This window comes from Cavia porcellus, unplaced genomic scaffold (genome assembly GCF_034190915.1).
Source record: "Cavia porcellus strain 051 isolate PalLab524CR breed Dunkin Hartley unplaced genomic scaffold, mCavPor4.1 scaffold_26, whole genome shotgun sequence".
In the NCBI taxonomy this organism is placed as follows: Eukaryota; Metazoa; Chordata; class Mammalia; order Rodentia; family Caviidae; genus Cavia; species Cavia porcellus.
The window spans coordinates 14,322,593-14,350,192 of record NW_026947509.1 but is presented as its reverse complement, the minus strand read 5'-3'; the positions used below and the strand labels follow the sequence as shown (position 1 = coordinate 14,350,192).

At 35.1% G+C, this 27,600-nt stretch overlaps 1 protein-coding gene across 9 annotated transcripts in view; it reads left to right on the top strand.

Moving 5' to 3' along the window:
- The window catches only part of Cep170 (centrosomal protein 170), a 108,146-nt gene that overhangs the window by 8,894 nt on the left and 71,652 nt on the right, over window positions 1-27,600 (top strand). For all 9 annotated transcript variants that reach the window (XM_063237544.1, XM_063237540.1, XM_063237539.1 and 6 more), the window contains exons 2-4: window positions 13,487-13,632; window positions 16,076-16,165; window positions 26,737-26,818. In XM_063237544.1, coding sequence (XP_063093614.1) covers window positions 13,528-13,632; window positions 16,076-16,165; window positions 26,737-26,818 — 277 coding nt within the window. In that variant the 5' untranslated portion in view covers window positions 13,487-13,527. The remainder of the gene's footprint in view (window positions 1-13,486; window positions 13,633-16,075; window positions 16,166-26,736; window positions 26,819-27,600) is intronic.

The following is a 27,600-nucleotide window of genomic DNA, read 5'->3' as shown; positions in this document are numbered from 1 at the left end:
GTCAGTAGAATTTTAGTCACTAGAATTTTAACACATTCACAGTGAGGCCATATACACATGACTTGCCATTGGACTGCTTGTGTCATTTAATGGCTCTGTCCCAACCTACTGATGGGACTGTCATGTACATACCACCAGGGGTTAAAGTAGATGGGAATGTGTTAATATCTGACTTGTCGTTTCCCTTCTTGTTCTGGAGCTGTGTTTGTAGCCCCTTATTACAGTTAAGCATAATTGTCAGCTCAAGTAGATTAAGAAACTCCTAGAAAGGTGACTAGATCATATGTGTTATGGATTAATCTACTGATGTCCGCAGTTGAATGTGCTATTAGGTGGGTTCCAGCTGGAGGTAGGGACATGCCTTTGGAGGGTATATGTCTCACTGGTGCTGTTCCTGGCACCTCTGTCATGATGTTCCAGTTTACAGCTAGCTAACTACAGACTGAACCTTCTGAAACCAGGAGCCAAAGTAAGCCTTTCCCCTTCAGGATTTGGCTGTCAGGTATTTTACTGAAGTGTTGGGAAAGCTGAGTCATACATCCCTTCTGTAGTTGCTGCGTGCTAAAATCAGCACATTATTTTTTCTTTGCCCTACCTATTATCTCTTCTATTTCCTTCTATTTAATCTTCACAGTTAGAACCCACTCATGACACTGCTACCCTTTCATGTTATCAGCCTGTCCAATCCAACTTGAAGGAATACAGTGGGAAGTTTAGAAAATATATGTTTATGATAAAGTTTTAAAAAAAACTCTGGAAGCTCATTATTAGCTTTAAAAAGTCTTGCAACATATTTTTATTTTACATTTTAGCCATTAGTTCAGTTTACATTAAGAATTTTTGATGTGAAACATTTTTGTCCTGTGTTTAATCTATAACCCAGTTGTTTCAATTATAATAGCATTTTCATAATGGCAGGGTTGTTAACATTGTCTTTTAAGTTGATTAAAAAGCCTGCCTTTTCTCTTTTGTACTTTCTAGTTTGGTAGTGTTGATGTGGAGAAAATCTGTAGTTTTGAGCACTTGATCTGAATTGAATAGAATCTGTGATTCAGAACTCACTATTCATATTCTGTAATATTTCCAAATAATATAAAGTCACACTTCATTGACTTTTTCATCTTAATGTTCAGAGGTTCCTTATACAGAATAAGTAGTATTTTCCACAGTTCTCTTTTCATTTAGATCTTTCTAAAACTGAGCTTTCTTATCCACAGAATGAAAATGGAATTTCAAGCATCTTATTGTTAGCGCTTTTTAATCTATGCTCATCATAATTTACATCCAAAATTTTAAAGAAAATAGGTGCCCGTTCCTCTATCCAAATTTGTAATGATTGAATTCCAGTCTTGAGGTACTAAATCTAGATGTTTAAGTGAAAACTATTGACTTACACTAATTTCAATATCAGATGCACCTCATACAATTCCATTATTAATCAGCTTTCCTACTGCTGGACTTAATACCCAACTACCCAAAATTGTAAGGAGGAGAGGTTTATTTGGCTCACCAATTCATAGGATTCAGTTCGTGGTTAGCTGGTTCCAAGACAGAAACATTGTGGAAGGAGGTGGGGGTAGTAGAACAGAGTTACTTACCATGGTCAGAAAGCACAGCAGAAGAGCAGCAGCAGAGAGCAACCAAGGACCAGATATAGTACTCAGAGTCACACCTCTGCTTCCCCCTCATACACCTGAACTGTGCTTTACTAATCCTTTTTAAAACCTTTTTTTTTTTTTATCGGTACCAGGGATCAAACTCAACAACTGCCTGCTTGCAAGGCAGCGCTATGCCGCTGAGCTAAATCCCCAGCCCCATGCTTTACTAATCCCTGAGACAGTTCCCGAGCCAGTCAAGTTGACAGTTATGCCAGTGTCTGAAACTTAAGGAAACATGCAGCAAATAGTACTAATAGATATTTGTGTTGCTGTGTGGAATTTTTTGATATTAATAAGTTATAATAGTATAATAGCCTTATTAGAAAGATGACTCACAAAATTTCCTGAAAATTTTCTCCTGATTACTTAGTAATATATAGTCAGTTTAGCCGATTGGATTGGACTAGAATTGAAAAAAGCAATCAACTTGCTTCTTCTTAACACTTGAAAGTTAACTCTTGACCACATGTACACTCTTTAAAAATGTATTCACAGGTGTTTCTAAGGTGTATGTGAGAATCATTAGTTTAAGGTGACCTTGAGAGTTTTATTCCTAGATAAGAGATTGCATATGACAAAAATGATGTATACTTGTGTCAGTGTGTTACAAACTAAGTTGTTTTTGTTTTTATTTTTGTTGTTTGTTTTGTTTTGATGGTACTGGGGATTGAACCCAGGGACTTCAGACAGAGCTATTTCCCCAACTGATTTATTTTTTGTTTTGAGACAGTATTACTAAATCACTAGGTTTCCCACATTGGCCTTGAATTTGTGATCAGCCTACCTCAAACTCCCATACGACTGGATTTACAGGCATGTACCATAATGCATGGTGAAATAAAAGGATATTTTGCATACGAAGACAGATCTCCAGTCTGGCTTTGGTACTGTTATTATCCAGCTCATGGCACTGAACAAGGCATTTGATCTTAGTGTCTCATTTCGCATATTTGTAAAAATCAGTGTTTGCTTTATGTAATTTCAAAGATTATTATTTAAAGTGTATGTAAGGGGCTGGGGATTTAGCTCAGCGGCATAAGCACCTGCCTTGCAAGCAGGTGATCATGAGTTCGATCCCCAGTACCGGCAAAAAAAAAAAAAAAAAAAGTGTATGTAAAAAATTTAGGCTATTTTTTAGTTTTCTTTTTATGGCCGATTGACTCACCAAGAAATAAGGGTAACAGTCAAAGAAATTGACGTTTATGTGTAGTATACAGTAAAGATAGAGATTGCTAGGAGAAAATACCATAGAATTGGAAATGTGAAAACAGTAGAAATTTATTTCTTACAGTCCAGAGCCTGGGAAGCCCATTAAGGTTCTAGCAGGCTCAATGTCTGATGATACAGGCCCATCGCTCAGAGATGGCATCATCTAGGTATCTTCTTGAGCACAAAGGACAAAAGAGTGCTCTCTTTAACCTCCACCATTTTTTAAGACAGCTCATTTCACCCCCTTCCAAAAGCCACATCTCTAAATACTGTTGCGGGGGGATTAAGTTTCCACATGAATTTTGTAAGAGGTACCCTCATTCAGACTGTAGCAGAGTCACAGGAATTTAACAGATGTGTGTGATATGTATGGCAGACATATGGAGATGGTGAGAAGAAAGAGCAGGGCTGGACAGGAAAGAAAGGCAGAATTGCAGAAAACAAGTTTTTGGAAAATTAACATTTGAAAACAAATAGGTCATACTCATTTGAGCTTGGAGTATTATTTCCTAATGATTGTTCTTGAATTACTAATATTTTTTACCAATTAAAAATGTTAAGGTAAAATATATGTAACCTAAAATTTGCTTTTTAACCGTGTTAAGTGTGTGGTTAAGTAGTTGTACATTCATGATGTTGCACTATATCACCATGATTCGTCTTCATAACACTTCGTGTAAAACAAATTCTGTAGCCATTAAGCAGCAACTCCTCATTGCTCCCTTCCTTCACCTTTGGCAACTAGCATTTTACTTCCTGTCTTCATAATTTCAAGTATTGAAATATACAAGTGAAATCATACCACTTTTGTGATGGCTTATTTCACTTAGCATAATGTCCTTGGGGTTCTTATATAGTGTATGCCAGACTTTCCTTACTTTTAGCTCCTGGACCATAAGACCTAATTTTGTCATAAGGCACAGAAACATGAGTCTGTCTTTAGAATATTTCTTTTGATGAATTATTAATTTTAATTTTATGAGTTTTATTAAACAATGAGTACTTAACATGAAAGAATCACAAAAATAAAGTATTGAATTTTTAATTACTGGGGCTGGGGATTTAGCTCAGTGGCATAAGCACCTGCCTTGCAAGCAGCCGGTCATGAGTTCGATCCCTGGTACCGATAAAAATGAAAAAGACAAAAAAAAAAATAGAATTTTTAATTACTGAGTGTTTATAAAAAAGCATCACAATATGCAACATTGATGATTGAGTGATTTGTACTCAATCTAGAGCAGTGCAGAATATTAAAGAGAGGAGGCAAGTAGATAAGAAAAGAGTTTAATGAGGAGGGGCACAGAAGGAGTCACCACAGAGAAGGCTGTGGCAGCTCGCCCTGCAGACAAAGGGCAGGTTCTGCCTGATAATAGGCTTTGATGGGGGGTAGGGCTCTGGGACTGATGTGAGCTGATTTATTTTGTGAGAGTGCAGAGGATTGGGTAAACCTTTACATGTCTGAGTCTTGGCACAGACTTTGGGGAGGGAGAAACCATAGGGGCTTCTGGGAAGAAGGAGCTATGCAGTATCAAGGCAGTTTTGAACGGTTGCCATGATTTGTGCTGTCTCTCAGACAGGGGACCTAAAAATTGACTGATCCTTTTTTTTTTTTTTTTTTTTTTTTTTGGTGTAAATAGTTGTAAAGAGAACATCAGAGATGAATTTCTATAGGAAGTACAATGAAAATACCAATAGCACTCTACAAAAATAATAATGTGCTTCAGTTACCACATTCTCAGCAGTCTGTACACCGGACAGCAGCACATTCCATTTGTATGCATTGCTTATACTGACAACACACCTTTTATTTTCCTGGCCTGTTTGTAGGGCATAGTTGACATCTCAGTGGTGTCTTGCTGTTATTTCAGGAGATTCTTACTTCACTATACAGAGTCTAGTTAACAGAAATGTAAATGCCAATAAAATAAATTAATAAATTTTCAATGTGTTGTGGGTTTAGACATCAACATTTTCACATCAGTTTTGTACTTCCTTATAAAACCTGAAAGAACAAATTACAGTATGAACCACAATGAAAATACTGATAGAACTGTACCACAAACATAAGCTTGCAGTGTTCACATATGACAACTGCGTGTTCCATGCACACATCTTGCTTATAGTGACAACTCTTGCAGTTAACAACATTATACAGTAAACTGCATTGGAGATACATACAGAAGATGCACTCTTTTTTGTTTGTTTGTTTGTTTTGGTTTTTTTTTGTCTTTTTCATTTTTATCGGTACCAGGGATTGAACTCACGACCGCCTGCTTGCAAGGCAGGCACTTATGCTGCTGAGCTAAATCTCCAGCCCCAAAGATGCATTCTTGCTTAAAACATGTTCTGAGACTTTAAATATCGTATATAAATATCGTATAATTCTCTTTGAAATTCCATTTCAGTTTTCATGTATTAACTGATGTGATGGAAATCGTTTATACCCAATTCTCAAAGTTAATGTATAGTTGTGACGGTTGATACATTGTGTCAATTTGAGAAGCCTACAAGTGTAAATAAATGACTCAGAGTTCTGCACAATAGGGTATAGAGGACATGCCACAGGCCAACTGTTTATGCCTGCTATGTTTGTCAACTTGAGAAGTTTAGAAGCTTAAATAGGTAGGGGGCCAGGAGCCTAATTTTGTAAACATCCTCAGCCTTGGTTGTTTTGTTTTTGTTTTTGTTTTTTTTGTGGTACAGGGTACCAAGAATCAAACTCAGGATCTCGCAGTTGCCAGGCAGGCACTTATGCCACTGAGCTAAATCCCCAGCCCTTATCCTTAGCCTTTGTAAGAGGAGGTCAGGAAGATGGTGTGAGTGCTATGCTGGCCCCAGTCTTCCTATCATATCAGGGTCCTAAGAGGCTTGCTTTACACACATACAGACATATACCCTTTGCTCCTATTGCTTTTGCTGTCTTCCAAGCTATGAACTGTTGCCCCTGTACCACACCCACCCTGCCTTGGAGCCAGTTGATTACAGACTGACACCTCTACAAACTGAGGTAAGTAAACCTTTCCTTCCTTAATTTTGGGCCAGTATTTTGTCTCAGGAATGAGAAAAAAAGACATTGTGGATAAAAGGTATTAACAACAGGAGCCATTTTTAAATGGCACATCAGGTAGTAATGTGCTCAAAATCTATTGCAGACAGAAGTAGAAATAGACGTTGTTACAGTGATCTAAGAACAATATATTAAAAACAATTGGATTTCAGGATTTTATAGATCCTTAACTGATGCTCTTTTATTATCTTCTGATTGTCACTGTCTCCCAAAGTTTTAATACATTCTTTGAGATAGTTTTGTCTGCTTATTCCTGCTCTGATGCCCTGTGACCTAACAGAGTTTTTATGGTTCATAAGTGTTAATTGACCCTAAATGTAATTTACATTTCATTTAGAGTCTAGGTTTTTGATTTATGCTGTACCCTCATTTGCTAAATTTTCTTCATTCCTCTAGATTGGTCAGATGATTTTAGTCTCTGGTTTTAATTACATATTCTTGGGGCCTGCTTGGGGCAAAACAGGTGGCCAAGAGGTGATTGTCATGAGACTGTATTTTGCATGAATTATCAGTACATATTGCTCAAAAAGATGGTTTCAGAGAACGTGTTCCTAGGTAAAAATACATTGTTTACCAGTCGTACTCAAACTCAGCTAAATCTGAGACTATGCATCTGGTATTGATATAGGGAAATGACGCTCCCAACCTCCTATGTCCGCGAGTTCATAGTCTCTAAGATCGAAGAATGAATTTTAGTAACAACGGAGGTTAAGAATAGAATATATTTATTGAGAGAAAGAAAGTTTCCATTTGTGAGACTGAAGTGGTCCCTAGTAGGTTGCCAAGGACTCTGTCTTTTCTAGGGACTTTTATAGAGCAAAATCATAGGACGAGCTGGGTTCAAGGTAGGGTAAAGACTGGGAACCCACGAAGCAGAAGGGGATAAGGTGGGATATAACTACAGTTAGCCAGTAAGATTAATAGTTCAGGTAAAATTAAATACATTAAGGACAAATGGGGAAGCCAGTCCAGTAGAAAGCGGGCATTCTTAAGGAGCAGTGGCTCTTCCCTAGGGAAAGGGATGGTGACTCCAGGCTTCCTCAGGGTGATAGGGAACTATTTACAATATCAGTCCTCAGGATATGGATGCATTTGTTTGGTCTTTTTGTCTTGAGGCCTGTCCCACAGCAGGAGGTGTCTGCCTCCGCCCCCAGAGCCCCTCCCCCCCAGCCAGGTATCTGAGCTTATACACTGGCTCCTTTGAGGACCTAGCCCTGTCTCATTGCCTATAATATTTCTAAGTAACTCGGCTGTCTGCAACAGTATCATCTCCCTTGTTTTAAGATATAGTTAAGAAAAAGAGGAGATAGTGGTTGTGGAAAAAAGTCTAACTCATATTATCTAAAGTCTTAGATTTGGGACTGGGGATTTGGCTCATCGGCATGGGCACCTGCCTTGAAAGCAGGCGGTCGTGAGTTCGATCCCCGGTACCGATAAAAAGGAAAAAGACAAAAAAATAAAAAATAAAAAAAGTCTTAGATTTGAATATTGATGATTTTTGTTTAGTAATCCTAGGTTTGTGACCTTTAACTTCAGTTTTTTAAGGAAAAAATATTTGTCACATGCTTGTTTTAGGAGTTAAATGGAAGAATGTGAATTAACAACTGACAACAGTTACTGCACAGACAGTAACTTAATACATGTTCAAATCTAAGCTTAATTGATTTGTTGTGTAAAACAAGAGAATTATGTTTTACCAGGAATTGTACAGTTCCTACAAAAGCAAGTCAGACTACATTGTTCGTAAACTAGCAGAGAAAACTTGATAACTTTTAGTGCCTAGTTTGTGTGAAAATACAGCATGTTTTAGATATTTTAAACATTTATAAAAATGAATTTTATGAAGGAGGGTTTTATTAAATTGCTAGCTTTTCTTACCAAATCCAAGTCTTCTTTTGAATAGATATAATGAAATAAGATATGGAGTAAGAGGCTTGAAGTTTGGAATGCCATTTTCACTTGTTTGTAAGGGAACTTTCTTTTAATTTTAATGCTATTTCAGGTTTAAATTCTAAATTATATTTAGTTTTGATACATATTTATTGTAACTGCTTTGTAGAATTCATTATGCATGTAAAAAATTCATTATATGTGTGGCAGATAATGAATGTAAAATACAGAGTACTCATTCCAAAATAATGATAAGTATATGAGCAAAAATTTTCCCAGTTCTGAGTTTGTTCATATGAGCGGGGAGTAAGTATCTTGGTAAGAATCCAAAAATAGCACAGATGTGGATTTATTTTGTTTTGGAGTAACTGTAAAAATGAAGGTGGGGATTTAAGTACATAACTGTCTCCCAAAAGTATATGTCATTACCTGTCCTAGATCAAATTAATTACACAACAGAGGTGAAACTGTTTTAAGCCAGTGTTGTTTTTCCAGAGATTTTCCTTTGACCACCCAGCCTAAGGAGCACCACCCTACAACTGTTGCATCATACTTTTTGTTTTTTCCTTCCAAATGTTACTGAAATTATCTTACCCATTTTTTTTGACTATTCTTACTGCTTTCAGAGTAAGAATTTCTTGTCTTTTTTATTCTCTCCCTAAAATTTAAGTGTGTAGAACTTGTGAATTAAGAAAAACTGAATTCAATTTATAATACCCTATAAAATTAGTCATCTTGTATAAGTGGTATATGTTTATTTTAATTTCCCATAACTTACAGAATTTTTGTAGTTTCAACTATATGCTTCAACATATTTACATATAAATATTCTTCTCATGTGTATGAGTTCCTAGAATAATGTCTGGTATTTAGTGGCCAAAGATGCTGTTACAAATAAAAGGTTACAGAAAATTGTGTGTATTTGCTTTTATAACATGACTGGCATCTTATTTAATGTTTAGTCCTTAGCTGAAATGCAGTCTTAAATACTTCTGTCATTTTCAGAAAGACATGGCTTCAAAAGACTGGAGTCTTTCATTGTGAAGGATATTTTCTATTAGGAATTCAGTAAGAATAAAGATGTGAAATAAGAATACAGCATTTATATACTTCATTTTTTTAAAATTCTAGATACTGGGTATGATAGGGTAAAACGACAGTGGTACAAGTTGTACAAACCTATGTTAATTTATGTAGTGGTTTATTAAGTTCACTTCCGTTTATAACCTTTATTGAAGGTTCAAATAACAATTTTGAGGTAAGTTTATTATTTTATTCCACCTTGTGAATTGCGCTGTTGTGAGTATGCATGTATTACTAGTAAAATGTCTTTAACACTTTGTAAATTATACTCAGGGAGAGGTACAGTTGGGTCAAATAGAATTTCTACTCTTTGTTTTCGAAGAATCTCCGTACATTTCCATTGTGGTTGTAGTTACATTTGCACCAAAACCTAGAGCCAGCATTTGATGTTTTTTGTGTTGTTAAGAGCCATTTTGACTGGGATAAGATGAAATTTCAGAATTTTTTTAAAATTTCATTGGGAGCTAAAGATAAGCATTTTTTCATGTTATTATCACCTATACTTCTTCTTTTCAAAAGTGTTTATTCCGTTTGCATTTTTTGATTGGGTCATTTTTGTTGTTGTGTTTTTTTGCACGTACTTATTGGCTATTTGTTTTTCTTTTGAGAATTTTCTGTTCTATTCTAGCTACCTGTTGGTTGAGCTATTTTTAAAATTTTTGAAGACTCTCCAATCCATACTGATTTCCATAATTGTGATTATACTAGTTTACATTTGCACAGACAACACAGAAGAGTTTCTTTTTTCTCTTAAGTTTTATATTAATCCTCTATCAGATGACTAACTACGAAACATTCTCTTACATTTGTCATTTTACTCCATCAGTTTAATTTGCATGTCTCATTTGTTGATGTTTGATACTATTTGCTGTGCTATTGTGGTCTTAACTCAGGTACTCTTTGCATGTTCCCATAACTTCCAAGTTGTTTCCTCTCAGTTTTCATTCAGCAATTTCAAAGTTTATGATTTTACTGTATATCAAGGTCATTGACCCATTTTGATACAGTTTCAATACTGGGGGGAGCCAAGGTAAATTTTGAACAAATGAATATAGTTTTCCCAGCACCATTTGTTATAGAGAGGACTGTCTTTTGTAACATGGTTTTGTCCCTTTGTGAGAACTCAGATGACTGAAGGATCTTCAATTTGCTCTGGTGTTTTCTGTTCTATTTTATGAGTCTATATGTTTCTGTGCTATCCCATATTGTTTTTGCTGTAGGAATTACACTATAATTAAAAATACTATGTTGTTCTAGTTATTTATTTTGGTCATGGCTGCTTGGGCTATTCTGTGTCTTTTATGTTTCCATGTGATTTTAGGATTATATTTTCTAGTTTTATGAAGAATTTTTAATAAGGGTCGTATTGAATCTGTAGATTGTTTACTTAATTTGTCCATTTTCATAATATTAGTTGTGCTGAACTGTGGTCTTTCAATTTTTTTTCTGTCTTTTCAATTTCTTTCTTTAGTCTTTTGTAATTTTAGCTATAGAAGTCTTTTTTCATGTTGGCTAGCCATTTTCTTTTAACATATTTTTGGGGTTTTTTTCAGTTTTATTGAATAAATATGACCAACTAGCCTATTGACCTACTTACTTATATAGTATTTTAAAATTTTTCTTCTTTGTACATGCCAAATGCAAATTAAAGGTTTTTTTGTGATAAAATTTTGATTCTTTGTTGTGTTTCACAGTAAGAATATATTCTTATTCAGAGAAATAAATGCTAAAAACCAATTAACAGAAAATGGGTTGCTGGCTAATGACATCTGCATTAAGGAATTGGGTAAATGGGAGACAGTAATCCATATAAGTTGACCGTATTAATTGAATAAAGTGAGAAGGGAGTTAAGACTTGATTTTCATACAATTATATGCTTCTTTTGGTGAAATGTGTATCATGTATATGTAGATTTATAATACATAGAATTTTATTATAATATGAAGTTCTACTTTTTATAGGACTTTGCTTTAATATTTAGATAGCTTCTTATTGTAGAAAATAGTTCATTCTACTGTAGTTTACTTCTCAAAGTGCATCACAAATGCTGGGGAGAATACTTAAAACTGTTATTCTTTTGATTCCTTAGGCAAAACTTGAGTAGATGCTATCATTTTTCTCATTTTATAGAAGAGGAAACTAAGGCATATAAGACAAATAGCTTTTCAAGGTTGTGTAGAATAAAAGTAGTAGAGCTCAGATTCGGACTCGGTCTGTCTTCCCTTAGAGGTGAAAGCCACATTCTCTAGAATAATGATTCTCAAAGCTTGCAATCCGCATACTTCTGGAAATCCTCAAGACCCTTTCAAGAATTCAAGGAATCAAAGCCTTTTTTATAATAGCATCAAAACTTTTTGTTTACCTTGTTCTGTTGTATTGGCATTTTCTTTCACAGCATAAAAATATTTGTGGTAAAGTTGCTGGCTTATTAGCATAGATCAAGGCAGTGATACCAGTAGTAGTAATACTACTACTAGTAGTAGAACTCATTATGGCTACACATTTGCAGTTAAGAAAAAAATTAAAAATCTCATTTTACTTAAAAATGTCTTTGATGAAGTGGTAAGTGTGAAGCATATTAAAACTTGCCTTTGAGTCAGTTTTAAAAAAATTCTTTGTAGCTAGATGGTTGTATAAGTAAAATACTTATATGGTATTCCAGAGTATCATGGGAAAACATGTTCTGTCACTGTGTAACTTGGGAGCTGAATTTGCCATACATTTGGTTTCATAAAATGCATTTTTATTTCAAACAGTTATTGACAGAAGAATTATGAAGTTGTGTAGACTCAGGTATTTGTCGGACACAATAAGCCTCAAGGGAAAAAAATGACATGACTTTTTTAAAAAACAGTTATAAGATTTGAGAAAGAGGAAATTAAAATTTTAGCAAATCTTTCACTGTGAGCTTAATAGTTGCCTAATATTTAAATACTTCTAGAGATGGGTGCTGATAGTAATGAATGAGTTTTAAAAGTAGTATCAGTGAAACATGCCGGTATTTGGAAGATCTGCACAGCTCTATAAAACAATATTTTCCAAAGGGCCAGTGTATGATACTAGATTCTCATCAAATTGGAAGATAGATTTTCATGTAATGTAGTGTGAATGACTATGATTAAGATTCAGGTTTTGGGGCTGGGGATTTAGCTCAGCGGCATAAGCGCCTGCCTTGGCAAGCAGGTAGTCGTGAGTTCAATCCCCGTTACCGATAAAAAAGAAAAAGACAAAAAAAAAAAAAGAAGAAGATTCAGGTTTTATGTTATAAATAATCTTCAAGAAACTTACCATTTAACAAAATTTTGATGTAGTATACAAGAAAATTGTAATTATTGAAAAGACTTAAAACATACTTCCCTTTCCCCAATTATTTCTGTGAAACAAAAGTTCCCTTCTCTCCCTCTCTCTCTCTTTCCCTGTTTTTTTTTTTTTTTTGGTCTTTCCACACAGAGCCTCACTATGCAGTCTAGGCCGGCCTTGTATGCCACCACACCTGGCTCTTTGTATTTCAAGTTAAACAATGTATGTTAATGGAATGAATGCAAAGCTTCATCTTATATTAAGCAAGACATTAAAAAGATTTACAAAATTAAAATAGTGCTATTTTTCTCATAATTGTTTTTGTTTTGGAAAATAACAGGTTTTCATAGACACAGTAAATTTATAAATTGCTTTTATTGTTATTTTAAGTAAATTAAATACCAATTTCTTTGTTTTTAATATCATAAATATTATAAGTAACTCATGTAAACAAATATTTAAGAGCATAAGAACAGCCTAAGAAAAAACTTAAGAATGGTTGCTGTGGGCAGGGAATATAGCTCAGTGCACAGTGCACACCTCACAAATAAGAGATCCTGAATTTAATTCCAAGTACTGAAAAAAAAAAAGAATGTTTACTGTAAGAAACAAATATATTATGAAGATAAAATACATGTGAGAAAAGAACAATTTATACTGCACTCACTTGTTCTATACTTGGAAAACAAGCAATTTCTTTGCCTCTATAATTCATAATTGGATAATACACATTTTTAGCTTCGTCTCTCAAACCATTGATAAGCTAAGGCATTTATTTGTGTAATATTTTTATTTTTTATATTCAGATCATATTAATGTTGGCATCTCCTTGAGGATTCTAGACATTTGTGAGCTCTTCTAGAGGCCTGTATTGTTCACTAGTTGGCCACATATCTATTAATTCTCTTACTCTTCTGCTTCCCCTGTTCCTCTTCCTTCCCTTCATTCCTCTTCATCTTCCTCCTCTTTAAAGAGAAAGATCTTGCTATGCTGCCCCGGATGTTTTGAAACTCCTGGGCTGGGCCCAACTAGTCCTTGTCACTCATTCTCCCAACTAGTTGGAACTACAGGCACTAACCATTAGACCTGGCTTCATCTCTTCGTTTTTTCAGTTTGACTTCTCAGTGGGTTTGTGCCATACTTCACTGGTAAAATTTGGGCAATGTTAGTTGTAAGTATTGATGGGGATGTTAGTTCTATTCTTAGTTTACCTACAGGCTTTGGTGAGGAGGCACTAAAAATATCTGAATTTGTGTTTTGTTTTTTTTTTCTCTGCAGGATGACGTAGCTTTGCCAGAGACTTAGAAGCGAAGCAGAAAATGAGCTTAACATCCTGGTTTTTGGTGAGCAGTGGAGGCACTCGCCACAGGCTGCCACGAGAAATGATTTTTGTTGGAAGAGATGACTGTGAGCTCATGCTTCAGGTAATTGTGTCAGCTTTCTCTGTGTCTGCTCAGATCTTGGAATTAGCATAAAATATGTATTGTTCTACTTCTTCCGAGAACAACACTGTTCAGACTTGAAAATTTTCTGACTCTTTTTCTGTTTAATTTTACCCTCAAATCGTCTAAAAATAACTTCTTAGACTTACTATATTTTGAAAAACGAGAGCTCAGAATGGAGAAGTTTATTCTTAAATAGGAGATTTCATTTTACATACTTTAAAGCTGTGACTTGTTAGCAGGGGTGGTGGTTGCTTGCCTGTCACCCCGCACTCTGGGAGACTGACACAGGAGGATGGCAAGCTCAGGCCTAGCCTGGGCATTTTACAGCTCCACGAAAGGGCTTGGGTCCAGTGTCACAATTAGTTGTCATTTGCCACAATAGATGATTTTTCAGATCAGCTATAGAGAAGTGGCAGTAAAAGTGCTATTTGTAGTATTCCATTTAATACTGAAATAAGTAAATTGTTCTAGAGAAACTGAGATTTCAGAGAAAGCCAGACCCCAAAATTACCTTTCAAACTTTCAGGAACAAGCATGCATAATGAATGTGTAGGTTTTATAGGCAGATTGCTTTAGGTAATATATTATCTCTTTCTAAGGATAGTTTAATTCACAGCTTTGTATTAGGGAAGAAGGGATAAAACTTTTTCACATGGAATGTTATGCCAGTTGGAGAAGGCAATTTTAATTCTAAGTGGTACTGATATGTAATGGTTATCATTTCTAATAGGGTTTGTATCTGATCTTTTAATCTGTTGCTTTCCTGGCTAGGAATTAGACTGTACTTTTTATAGTTGAGGTGTCGCTAGCATTTTTTTTAGCGTTACTGTTTGCTTCTATTTAGATTTTCCTAGAAACTCCTTACATAGAGTTTGAGCTCTGCAGTTCTTGTTGTCATACGTGTGTGTGTGTTTAAATCTCTGTGCACGTGGTGATAGAGAGGCAACACATCCTATTGTGCTATCACTAGTTTTCAGTCTTTTAGTTAAGTTGTGACCTTTTTTCTGCTCTACACATTTAAGTGAAACAGGAAGTCTAGAAGGGACAGGAGTTTTTGTTCTCTCGTGTGGGCTAGGGTCTGGTGAAATCTATGTTGGTTAGGCTTTGGTGAGTAAGCAGTTAATTAATTAGCAATTAATTAATTAGCAGAACAGAATGCTCTGGGAGTGTTTCTCTACTTTTCCTGTCACCATGGTGGAAGCATTTTTTTCCACATTGGGACCTTCACAGAGCCCGTGGAGCTGAGACTCATGAAGGAGTGACGGCTTTCCTAAGGCTGTGCCCCTGAGTGTTGTATACCTCAAGGTGGTCCACACTCCAGTCTATCAAATCTTTTAACGTTTAAGTTTATTCTAGTTGGTGATTCCAGTGTTCTTTTTATTTGCTTGTCTGTCTGTCCTTAGAGTGGCAGTTTGGGCTCTGCTAGAATTAAGATGATCTGGAATTTTGTTTGTTTGATGTTAGGGTTTTGATATGTTGCTTAGTCTGATCTCAAACTCGAATTCATAATCATTCCATCTTCAGCTTCCTGAGTTGTGCATGACACCATTCCCAGTCAGAGTTATAGATGTTTAGTTTAACATTTTTCTTACTGTGAAAGTGGAAGAAATGACTTACAAATTTTTTACATTTTGCACTGCAAACTGGAAGCGACATCTTCCATTTTGTTATCACCTTTGCTTTTAATATACAAAGGTTTGCAGTTATCCTATAATAAATAGTTGAGTTCAAATTCAGTGGTTTGCATATTCTTTCTTCTTTTGACTAGTCATTCTTTGTTGTATCAGTTTTTATAGTTTCATTGTTCATTAAGAAGGGTTTTTTGTTTCTAAACAACTTACAAAGTTCTGAAGTGTGTGTATACTATAGTGTCAGTAAATTTTTTTTGGTAGGTTAGTAATTCCTTTTTTTAAAATTGTCAATAATTCCTATAGTAAGTATAAAACGTATAGTGTGTCAGTAGTTCATTTTTTGTGACTTTCTTGTATGTCACCTTTCAATTTCAATTTTAACTTGGATTTTCAGTGAAGAAAATTTTATTTAGAAACATGCTATATTATGTCCTTTTTCCTTTTAAGTTTTTGGATTCTTTATATAATTTATGTTAATAATTTTCATTATTGAAAGAAGAAAATATACAAGGTACTTTTTTATAATAAGATATACCTAGTTTCAAAAAAGTTAAAATTTGTAACTTGATACATTCAGCAACTTAGCAGAGGAATATTTGAAAAATTTGGCTACTGTCCTGTTTGCAGAATGATGCCAAGTTTGTGTTGTATAGTTGCACAGTATAAATCTAATTTAATCTATTTTTACTTTGCTTTTTTCTTGCCTTGTATTTTCCACAAGCAAAAATCTTTTGTTTAGCGTTTATTGTACCATTTTCTTATATTAATTAAATTTTTAAAATTCCTTTCAGTCTCGCAGTGTGGATAAGCAACATGCTGTAATCAATTACGATGCCTCTACGGATGAGCATTTGGTGAAAGATTTAGGCAGCCTAAATGGGGTAACGTAACCAGTTTATTTTTTACCTTATTTGAATAAGAAGACAAGTTAGGTTGCATTCTCTACTTATAATGTATTTCCTTTTTTAGTTTGTATTTTACTTTGAAATGTTAGCTGGATGCAGCACTTCTGGGGCCATATAATAAAATATATAACTAGCTCCATGTTCCTAAGAAACTAAGGGATAAATACAAAAATTAAGAAAGTAGTTGGTTATTATTATCTATAATGGTTAAAGATTTCATTAAAGAGATGAGACCTAGGCTTGGCCTAATTGTATGGCTGCATTATGTGGAGAACAGTAGAAAATCCTGGTAGTAAGAATGCAGAAAACACTCTTGGAGGGCAGAAACATAGGAGTTCACTTTAGAATATATATGGGAACTGTGGTTTGATGCCAGATAATGGAGCATCTCCTGTGAAAGACTGAAACAACCATTTACCTTAAAAAAGGTAGAATAGGGGCTGGGGATTTCGTTCAGCGGCATAAGCACTTGCCTTGCAAGCAGGCGGTCCGTGAGTTCGATCCCCGGTAGCGATAAAAAGGAAAAAAAAAGTGTAAAAAAAAGGTAGAATAATACAAAGTGCCATTGTTTGTTCTTTCTTCTTTGGCTTCTCAAAGTATTTTTCTATTACTGCAATGTGGTTTTTTTTTTTTTTAGTTTTTCATACGGCTTTTCCATATTTGACACGATATAAGTAGCCACAGAATATAAGAGAATGCTAAAACATTCTCATTTTGTTTTCTTCTGATTGTATATACCAGCAATGGCAAACCTTTCAGCGCTGATGACAAACAGCCAGCTATGGCACACCTGCCATGGGCTTGCCACCCTTACTATATTCTGTGAGAAAGAAACGGGCTTGAATAAAACCAACAGAACATGCATTCAAAAGAAGTGTCTCAAAGAAAAAACAAAAACAGGCCAATTCAGAACCAGAAAACAAAATGCGTATTTTACATCTCAGTTTTCAAATTTGTGCATATATTTTTTATAACTGTTAAATGCAATTTTGAAAAGCAGTGGAAGTTTGTAGCAGTTGGGATACACTTAGTTCAGTTCATTTAAAAAATTACCAGCACAATTGTAAATAATATTACATTTGTTTTAAATTTACAAACTACCTATACATAAATCTTTCTTTAGTACCTTATTTTGTGTATTTTTTCAGTAATACATTAAATCTACTTTATGTCTCTGTGCTGGGTTGAGAGCAACTAGAGAGTTCATGTACCTTTTGCTTCTGGAACTATAACCATAGTGCCCCGTACAAAGTGCGTATCATGGTGCATGAGCCCAGTGAATGCGATTTGAATGGAATTAATTTTCCTTCTTGAAGACTTTATAGAGAAAAATGTTAGTCTGCTTCTATATGTAGAATATTTTTATACTGTTACAATCTGGGTTTTTGTCTAAAAAATTTCATTTTGTTGACAGAGGTATTCTTATATATCCTTATGTTATATTTTAGGAAATGGTGAGAATTACATTAGTGTCTTTATGTCTTTTAAAAGAATGTGATCAAATATGAAAATTATTTGGTGGTTTAAAAAATCAAGTGAAATGTAAGTTTCTAGGCCCATGCTTCTATTTGATTATGCTTAATAATTTTACAAAAGATAATAAGTCATAGAGAGTGACTTTCCTTTTGAACTTGAATTTAAAGTCTGGATTTAAATCTCAGATTAGTAGTTTACCAGCAGTCTAAAGTGGGGAAACTGTCTTTAAAAATAAATTTCATTATATAGATTGATATTTTTTCCTGAGGTATAGGAAATGTAACAAAATAACATTTATAACAGTTAAGATGCAGTTCAAAATTTAGATAATCTGCTTTGGCTATGAAATATTCTGCTCCATAATACTATTTTCATTCAGTGTGATGGTGCATGTGAATATTTGCCTACTACAGTACTCTAAAGCATTACACAAATGATAAGTGTATTCTTACCCAAATGAAAGCCTAGGAAATATGCCACAAAGGATTTTGGTAGCTATATGATGTTGGAATTACATGAAGTACCGGCTATCGTGCATTTTTTTCATAAGAAATTGTAGACTATATTTGATAGCCAGTTACTCTTAATATTTATGCAATCATAGAATCTTGAGGTCAGGTTAGAAATGGTAATTTCAGAGATAGATGGAACAAAATTGTAGTGGTAAAGAGCCTAATTTTAATCTAATGATGTAACCTTGGACCAGTTATTTAACTTCTCTGTTCCTCACTTGTTTTTCTGTTTTGTTTTGTTTTTAAAGAGGATTAAACAGTAAAATCAATCAAAACAAACCAGTGTAAGAGATACAGGACTTCAGAATATTACAAAATCAACAATAGTCACCATAATGCCTTTTGATGTCTTCAAAATAGCTGCAGATAACTTCAGACATAGTAAAAAATATCACACAGAACAGAGTAGAATAGAAACAAAAACAAAACAATGAATAATAAAACAAGCCAATAGTAAGTCCAAAAGTGGCTACCATAATATATGTTGCTGTTTTTGAAATAGCTGCTCCTGCCATCAGACTTAATGTAATAAACAAAGAGAAGAGAATAAAACCCAGCCCAACAAAACAATGGAAACGATGTAGGACTTCAAAGCAAGACCATAGGGAATCAACAATGACTCCAGCTCTCAGGAGACCCCCTACCCCCAGATGCCACACTGTGTACTCTATCCTCTGAACTTATGATCAAGATCACTGGCCTTAGACCTGAAATGTTAGTGAGGCACCAAAGCCTTACCGCATCCAACTGTGTTTCAACTCAAATGGCTATCATTACAGCCTGTGTTTTTCTGGATAAACTGGTTGCTTATGGGGGAAGGGAGGATTGGTACTTCTTGTTTACTAGCCTGGATGCCAGAAGGGGCTGGGGTATGGCTGTTTTCAGTCCAGTGGCCGCCTGTGCATGGTGCTGGTGTCCAGACTGGGCTTGCTTGCTGGTGTGGCCTTGTTCTCTCCCTTCAGTCCATGAATCTGTTCCACAGTTTTTAAGAATAGAAATAAAGCGCCCTGGGCTATAAAGTGAGCTCAAAGCCAGCTTGAACACAAAGTGAGACCCTTTCTCTAAATAAATAAATAAATAAATAAATAATCAATCCTACCTCAAAATTTATTGAAAAAGTAGAAATAATAATTTTAAACACTTCAAACAATACACAATGAGTATCCAGTGAATGTTGTTGCTATTATGGTTATAACGAAAAGTCAACAGACTTATTAATAGTCTACTTACTAATAAGTAGACTATAGTGTGTATGCTTTTCAGTGACTAAACAGTTATATTTTAAAGAATGACACCAACTAAGTTCACATTAAAAATGATTACATTCCCTCCTACTTCCTTTCACCCTATCTCAAAATGTACTTCCCAAGGGATCTTAAACTATACCAGAAATGACATTATGTAAGCCAAAGGAAGCTGGAACTGATTCTGATGTTTTAGTGGACCATTTTTTAACAAGACTACTGAAGCCTTCTCATTCTATGAGAACCCTTTTTTTTGCCTTTAGTTCCTTCTGATGACTCCTGCTGGAGTACTTAATCATTGCAGACCCTCATGTATTCTTCCCTACCTCTCTGATCCTATTCCAGTCTTGCTGTCTCAGTTACTTTTTCTCTTTGCTGAGACAAAATACCCAACACTCACAAGTTAGAGGAGAAAAGATTGATTTAGCTCACAGATTATGTACATTTCAGTACATAATGGGTTGACTCCAAGGCAGGGTGACACGTGGCAGAGAAGCAACCATTCATGATGGCCGAAAACAGCAAAACCAACAAGAGGAAGGAAGAAGGAAAGCAAGCCTCCTTCTGTCCCTTATATTGGTGCAGGCCGTAACACACCCTTAGCATTAGACCCTGCGCCAATCACAAACTAGTTTCAGCTGCCTTCTTATGAGTGCATGGAGCTGGCAGGGCTGGGGGGGACATACAGAAACCATAACACCTGCCTTTGTTGCTGTGGTGTGCCTTCCCCCACCCCCATCCCAGCAATCTATTCCAGCTCCTACTGTGTACCCTATTCACATTGGAGTTCTTGCTAACACCAGGCCAGCATGGCACAGAGTGGAGAATGGTCCTCACAGGGAAGGGTTACTGAAGAGAGGAGTCTGGCAAAGTGATTGAGATGGATGCCCTGCTAAATTATAAATTATAATACATGCAGCACATCATAATATGTATAATACATTTTATGATCTTATATTATTAATTATGTTATATTATCAATTGGGGTTAGTGGTTTGGAGAACTGGTTTAGGCTGCGCACCTAACTGGAGAGCCCATGGAATAGTTCAAGGACTTGAGTTTAAATCCCATCATTACCACTTCTACACCCTGAAATTGATTGTTTCTTCCCTTTCTGTGTCTCATTTTTCTTACTTATCCTTCCTACCAGTTAGAGGTGTGATCAAATGATGTTGAAATATAAACAAAACCTTTTGTCTGTATTTGATTAACATGCTGCATATTTGATTTAGTATTGTGATTATTTTTGCCTCAACTGTGCTTTGATAATTTCTCTTTGTAATTTTAGACGCCGAGGGGGAGGCTGTTTTTCCTCTCAGATGTTTTCACTTGCATTTTTGTGAGCTGCTCTGTGTGACTTACTTCCTAAGCTTTAATAGACTTTGTGGAATATTTCTGCCTTAAATGGCAGATGTTAACATTATATGTTTGATGAGTTCTGAAGTACATAAGACATATAATAGATAAGAGGGTTTAAGTCAGTGTGAGAGGTCATTGTAAGTCTTTTAAGTAAAAGATAGTGTTCCAGATTATTAGATACTCTTTTAAGTAAGATTGGCTCAGACTTGTATTGTGGCTCTTAAAAAGTATACTTATTTATCTTCTGCAGACCAAATATCACTGAATCAGTATATTCTTTTATTCTCTTTTCCTTTATTTTCCTCATCATTTCTGTATTTTTGAGTATATTTTGGTAAACTCAAAGAATAAATTTTAAAATGCTTTTAAATGTTTGTTTTAGAAACAGACCTTAAATTAGAGTTTATAAGTTTGAGAGACTTAGGATTTTCCTCACATTACAGTATTTCTGTTCATCATGGCAGAAGGAAGCTTGTCATTTAAAATTAACAATAAATCATGATAAGGTATGGTCTAGAGTTTCAGTAGTACTGAACTATCAGTTTGTCTGTGACTGAAATTCAGATGTTCATTTCTTTCAAGTTGGTTTTGTGACACATTACGAAGAGCTAGGTATGCACAGAAATTTGAGGACATGACTGTTACAACATAGTCCCCCTGTGTGCCTTGTTATGCATCATTAGAACCCTTCTAACTCCCTAGCCATTCTTTATCTTCCCATTTCCTCATCTCCCTAAGCCAGCTAGTATGGCCATGTCAGTCAAAATAACTTGTAAAAAACTTGAATTATAAAGAGAAAACTAACTTTTAAAAGGTTCAGTTTATTAAAACATTCTGTTGTTTATTTGTATACATTTTGCACAATTAAGTATAGTATTTTTTTTCTGTGTTCTATAATTGTAACAAATTTGAGGTTTTTAACTTCCAGGATGTCAGGTAAACTAGTCGTCACCATTTATCAGTTGTGTCTAGTTGGCCCCTTTTAATTTTGTATATATCTTTATAAATAACTTACAGAAGAATGAAAAGATAATGAAAACATCATGAAATAAATATTTAGGCATAATAATTACAAACTTCCATTTCATATTTTCGTAAATTTTAAAAGCGCATGACACACAGAATAGGCAGTGTTCTTTGAATGCAGCTAACTGATCATTAGTTGTCATGTGTTCACTTGGATGTGTGTCTGTTTTATAAATAGTGATTACAGATGTCAGACCAAGCTCTAGTTGATTCTAGCTTACTATTGCTGTTTCTTTTTTTTTTTTTTTCTTGCACGGTCAAAAGTGTTTTTTTTTTTTTTTTAACTTAATAGCTTATAATCTTATTAAGGAGGGTACTTATCTTTCTTCTGTAATTAAGAAACTTTTTTATCTTCAAATTTATGAACAAGTAGATCAGTCCGATAAATTTTTTCTTACATCATTTTTTTGTTTCTAGTAACCTTTGTATTTGCCTATTTTGTGTATCATGTACTTTTAAAATGTGCTAAGTAGGTAGGAAGAAAAGGGATGAGCAGTATCATCAAAATTGCTTTCTTTCTTTCTTTCTTTCTTTTTTTTTTTTTTTTTTTTTTTGTCTTTTTTTGAGACAGGGTCTTGCTATGCAGTTCAGGCTGGCCTTGAGCTCACTTTGCAGCCCATGCTGGTCTCAAACTTGCAATGATCCTCCTACCTCAGCCTCCTGAGTGCTGGGATTACAGGCGTGAGCCACCATGTCCAGCAAAATTCTTGCTAGAAAGTATTGTAAGATTCATCAACTGACTGGATGAAAATGCCTTGCTTTTTGTCTGTAGAAATATTCTCCTGTTTAATGCATTAGAGAAAATTCATGTAGGATTGTCTTCATTTGAAGATACATGTTATGATAGTTTTGCTTATGTTACTAGTTTTACCATTATAAATGAGCATAGAGTGCTTGCTGTCTTTGTTATGTATCTCATAAATGAAAAATAACTTCTTTTTTTTTCCCTCCTTGACTGTGTGGATATTAAATTAGAAATTTTTAATTTTCAGTTGTGTTCTTTAACAGTGACATCAAAAACTTACAAAGGTCTTTTATATTTTCTTGGAAACCTGGTACAGTGTTTTTAGGCATTGCAATAAGAAAACCTAAGGATGATAAAACCATGATTTATATCATTATTGCATCATCCTTTTAGGTCTGCTTTTCACTATGTAGTCACTGTGTCACGTGTAGCTGTTGTTGAGCACTTGAGATGTGACAAGTCTAAACTTTTAAAGACTTTATTTCACTCTTCCTAAGAAAGAAAAATGTAAATCTGTTACACATACATCAGTAAAAACAAGATGGTGAGAGCAATACAGGGCTTCAAATCAAGTTAATAGAAAATCAAAGTAGGTTACTATAATATATCCTGCTATTTTTTATTGATTTTTCCCTTAAAAGGATAAAAATAAAAAAGTAAATAATAAAATGGGGATTGAGATAAAAGAGGGCATAACAACAAAACAGCACAGGTCAAAACATAACAGTTTAAGCAAAATAGTGTTTCACCACAAGATAATCCTGACATAAAAGTAGTTACCATATTGTCTCTTTCCTTGAAATCTTTGAGTATAACTTTGTATACTGTAGCATCAAACATATCAAAACAATGTAAAACCGTTCAAGAGAATGACAGTATTACAGGGTATTTAGAATCAACTAACAGAAAATGAATAATGGTTTCTGTATAATCTTCTTGTCTATAAAAGTTTTTGTTTATACTATCACATATAATAAAATACAGGAAGATACAACGTGTTAAGACCTACGGAGACAGAAGAACAAAAGCTTGATGGGACTTCAAAACAAGATGATATTAAATCAACATTACCTATTATGATGGCGTTTTCTCCAAAATAGCTGTTCTTACCATCCAGTCTTCTCTGCCTCATTTCGGTTGAGCTCTTTTTCTGTCATTAGTTGTCAGTTTGTCTTCTTCATTTTGTTTTCTGCTCCATTCCTTGTGACCTTTCTGCCACTATTTCTGGAATCTTGGTATTTTTCTTTTTTAGAATATCCTGCAGTATTCTCTAATAGAGTTGAATTGGTAGTTGCAAATTCCCCTAATTCTTCTTTATCCTGGAAGCACCTTGTTTTTCCATCAATTTCTAGTGATAGTTGTACAGGGTATATCAATCTTGGCTGGAGGTTATTATCTTTCAAAGCTTGAATTATTTCCCCCCATGCTCTTCATGATTTGATGGTTTGTGCCGAGAAGTCTGCTGTAATTCTGATGGGTGTTCCCTTGTAAGTGATCTGTTTCTTGTCTCTGACGGCTTTTAATATTCTGTTCTTATATTGGATTTCTGGAATTTTGATTATTATATGCCTGGGTGTAGCTCTGTTTGGGTTGTAGGTGGCTGGGGTCCTGTATGCCTCATACATCTGAGTATCTTTACCTTTTGCTAAATTAGGGAAATTCTCCTGGATTATTTCTGCAAGTAGCTTTTGTAGTTCATTTGTTTGTGTCCCTACTTCTTCTTTTATGTTCTTAATTCTTAAATTATAGATCCTCTTATCATCTTCTAGCCTTTGTATTATTGCTGTTTGTTTCTTTGTTATTTTCAAGAAGTTTTTCATTTCATGCTCCCACTTTACAAATCTGTCCTCCAGTTTAGATAATCTATCCTTAGTTTCTTTCAAGCTGTTATGCCAGCTTTCAATAGTTTTTAGTGTCTTGGTAATCTCTTTGAATCTGCTTCACGTATTCTGTTTTCTCCATCAAACAATTCTCCCCTTTTTTTCTGTTCTTCCATTTCACTATCTGTTTTTTCTTGGGCAGTGCTTAGCATTTCTCTAACTATTCTACTTACATCTTGCTTTATTTCATTAAATACTTCACTTTTAAACTCATCTGTGAGGCTGTGAAGATATCGCTTTATGTCTGTTGGTGCCGTGTCTGATACAGCATGTTTTCTGTCCTCATTTTCCTTTGTATTTACCTTTCCTGGATCAGTGGTCTCAAGATTGGGGGCCGAGGATGCTTTCTTGTTGCTCCCTCTTCCCATATTTTTTGTTTCTTCCATACAAGTGTAAATAGGCCCATTTTTTTTTTTTTTCTTTGTCAGTTACAGTTTGTTTGAATCTACCAGCTAGGTGTTCCCACCCACTGCAGTGTACTAGGGAGACACAGACCTGGGCAGCTCTGTTGGGCCCACCCCTCCAGGTCAGCCAACCTACTGAAGGATTCAGTGCTAGGATGCACCACCAGGCACTGGGACCTGGTTTGGGCTACCTTATGGGGTCTTAGTCCACGGCATCACCCAGGCCAGGCACTCCCCACCAATCCCGCTTGAGAGGGGAATACGCGACTAAAGTCACTGCAGCATCCTGTTCCGGCTAGTCTGCCCAGTCCCAGAATGTCCTCTGTTGGAGCCTCCTAGACCATGGAAGAGTCTCCATTTCCCTCACTCACCACAGGTTGATGCACGGCTCCCTGCCTGTCCCGCTCTCAACTCAGTTCACCGATTCCCACTCTCAGAGCTAAAGCGTGTCTCTCTCCCTGCCAAGCCGATTCAGACACAGCACCAGCAGCAGGAAACTCAAATCGCGGCTTCCAATGGTGCAGGCTCCAGCTTCCACACTGAGGCTTTATCTGTTCCTGTTATAGCACCAGGATTGCATTCCCAGTTGGTTTCTCTCAACCCAGTTCGTTCTTAGGTCAGCAGGGTATATCTCCCCTTGCTTAGGACTTGTCACTCTGCACTATTCCTGGATTCTAAGCTGGGTCTCTCAGAGAGCGTCTGTAGCTGCTACTATCTGTCCGCCATGTTCTCACGGAACTCTATATTAATTGTTAAAATGGCACTATTTGGGTATGCTGGGTTAAAACAATATTATTAAAATTAATTTTACCCCTTTCTTAACTTTTTTATATGTCCACTGGAAAATTTAACATTTGGCAAGATGTGTGGCTTGCAGTATACAGAGTTCACCAAAAAAATGTATGCACACTGCAGGAAAAGAAAAACATGCATAAATACTTTAGTACTAAGTGTATCATTTATCATGGATTAATAACAAGTTACCTTTGACCGCTTTAATTACAGGAGATGCTCAAAGTGGTGGCTGTTGGTTTCCAGACTCCAATTAGTATGGCAAACTGCTGCTTGGGTAGCTTTGGTCCATTGAAATTGCTGCACACACATTTTCAATTTCTTCTCTTAGGGCAGGCAGTGTAGTGGGTTTTCTAGAATACACAACAAGCTCCAGTGGCCCCCAACAAGAGTAACAACATCTGTTGAATAAATGTATTATTTTTCTTTTTCTGAAGTGTGCATACATTGTTTTGGTGGACTCTGTATATATATTTTGTTGGATAATACTACTCTAAAAATTTTGTTACTCTTTTAGTATTTTGGTCATTTTTAGCATTATTAGAAATTAAAGATGAAATAATTACCATGATGACAAAATAACAGAATCTTAAGATAGCAGAAAAATCTTTGTTCTCTATGACCCCATAATATATCTTGGTTTCATAAGATGATGCAAAGAACCTATGGGCATTTTGTTCTATTTCCTAAAGTAAATTTTCGTTTTGTTTTTTTGGAATAATTCTTAGAATAAAAGTGATAGAATACCAGTTTTCACAAGTAGAGTTTTCAAAGAAGCATAAATTGAGTCCAGTGAGCCCTCATGGTACATTAAGAATTCAGTATTTCAGTCTTTACTGTTTGCCAACACTTTTAGAATTTGTTGTGCTTTTGTACGTGTTGGTAGTGCAGTACCATGTTTTTTGTATGTCAGCAGGAACAGAGATAAGAGGCTCAATAGGAAATAATTTATCACACTGTAGCATGCATGGTACATCTAAATGATACACAAACTTTGTAAGCTACCACATAATACGTACTTTTAAGTATCAGGTTGGAGAAGGTGATATCTGGAATGTGAAAATTAATATTCTATATTTAACATAAATGTTTTTCTTTTTTCTTTGTAGACTTTTGTGAATGATGTAAGGATTCCAGAACAGACTTACATCACCTTGAAACTTGAAGATAAGCTGAGATTTGGCTATGATATCCTTATCTAATTTTGTGCATTTATTAAATTTATTCAAAATATTTACTTGTGTAAGTTAACATTTCTTAGACATAAGAATTTACAATATTAATGTGATAGAATTCTTCGTCAGATTTTCTCCTAAACAATACATGATATATATATATAAATATATATATTTATATATATATATATATATATATGGAGAGAGAGAGAGAGAGAGTGAGAGAGTGTGGTACTACAGATGGAACTCAGTGCCTTCACACTGAGCCTCATCTCTGAACCTTTATTTTTTTATTTTGAGACATTGTGTTCCTAAGTCACTTAAGATGTCTAGGCTAGGCTAGAAGTTATGAATGAGCACAGCCTCAGTATCCCAGGGTGCTGGAATTACAGGTGTGCACTACCATTCTTGGTTTGAAAAATAAGTACTTTTAAAAATTTAAAAATTACTAGATCTGTCCCTAAAAGTAGTCTTAGAAAAGTTGATGGACTCAGTTTTTTCTTTGCCCCTCTTTTTGTATGGTTTCAGCAGTCCCTGTGTTACAGTTACATGTGTAATTTAGGTATCAAAAACTAGGGAGAGGAAAGAGGAGTGTTAAGTTTTTGTCCAACTTAGGAATTCATTTGAGGTGAGTCACAATGACACAAAACAAATACCTAGGAAGCTTGTAGGAGTTTAAACCTATCTTTCCTTTCATACCTGCTGTTACTGTTTTATGAATTATATTAACATTGCCTAAATAATAAATAATTAACATTGCCTAAAAAATTGCCTAAGTATATATTTTAAGATTGATAC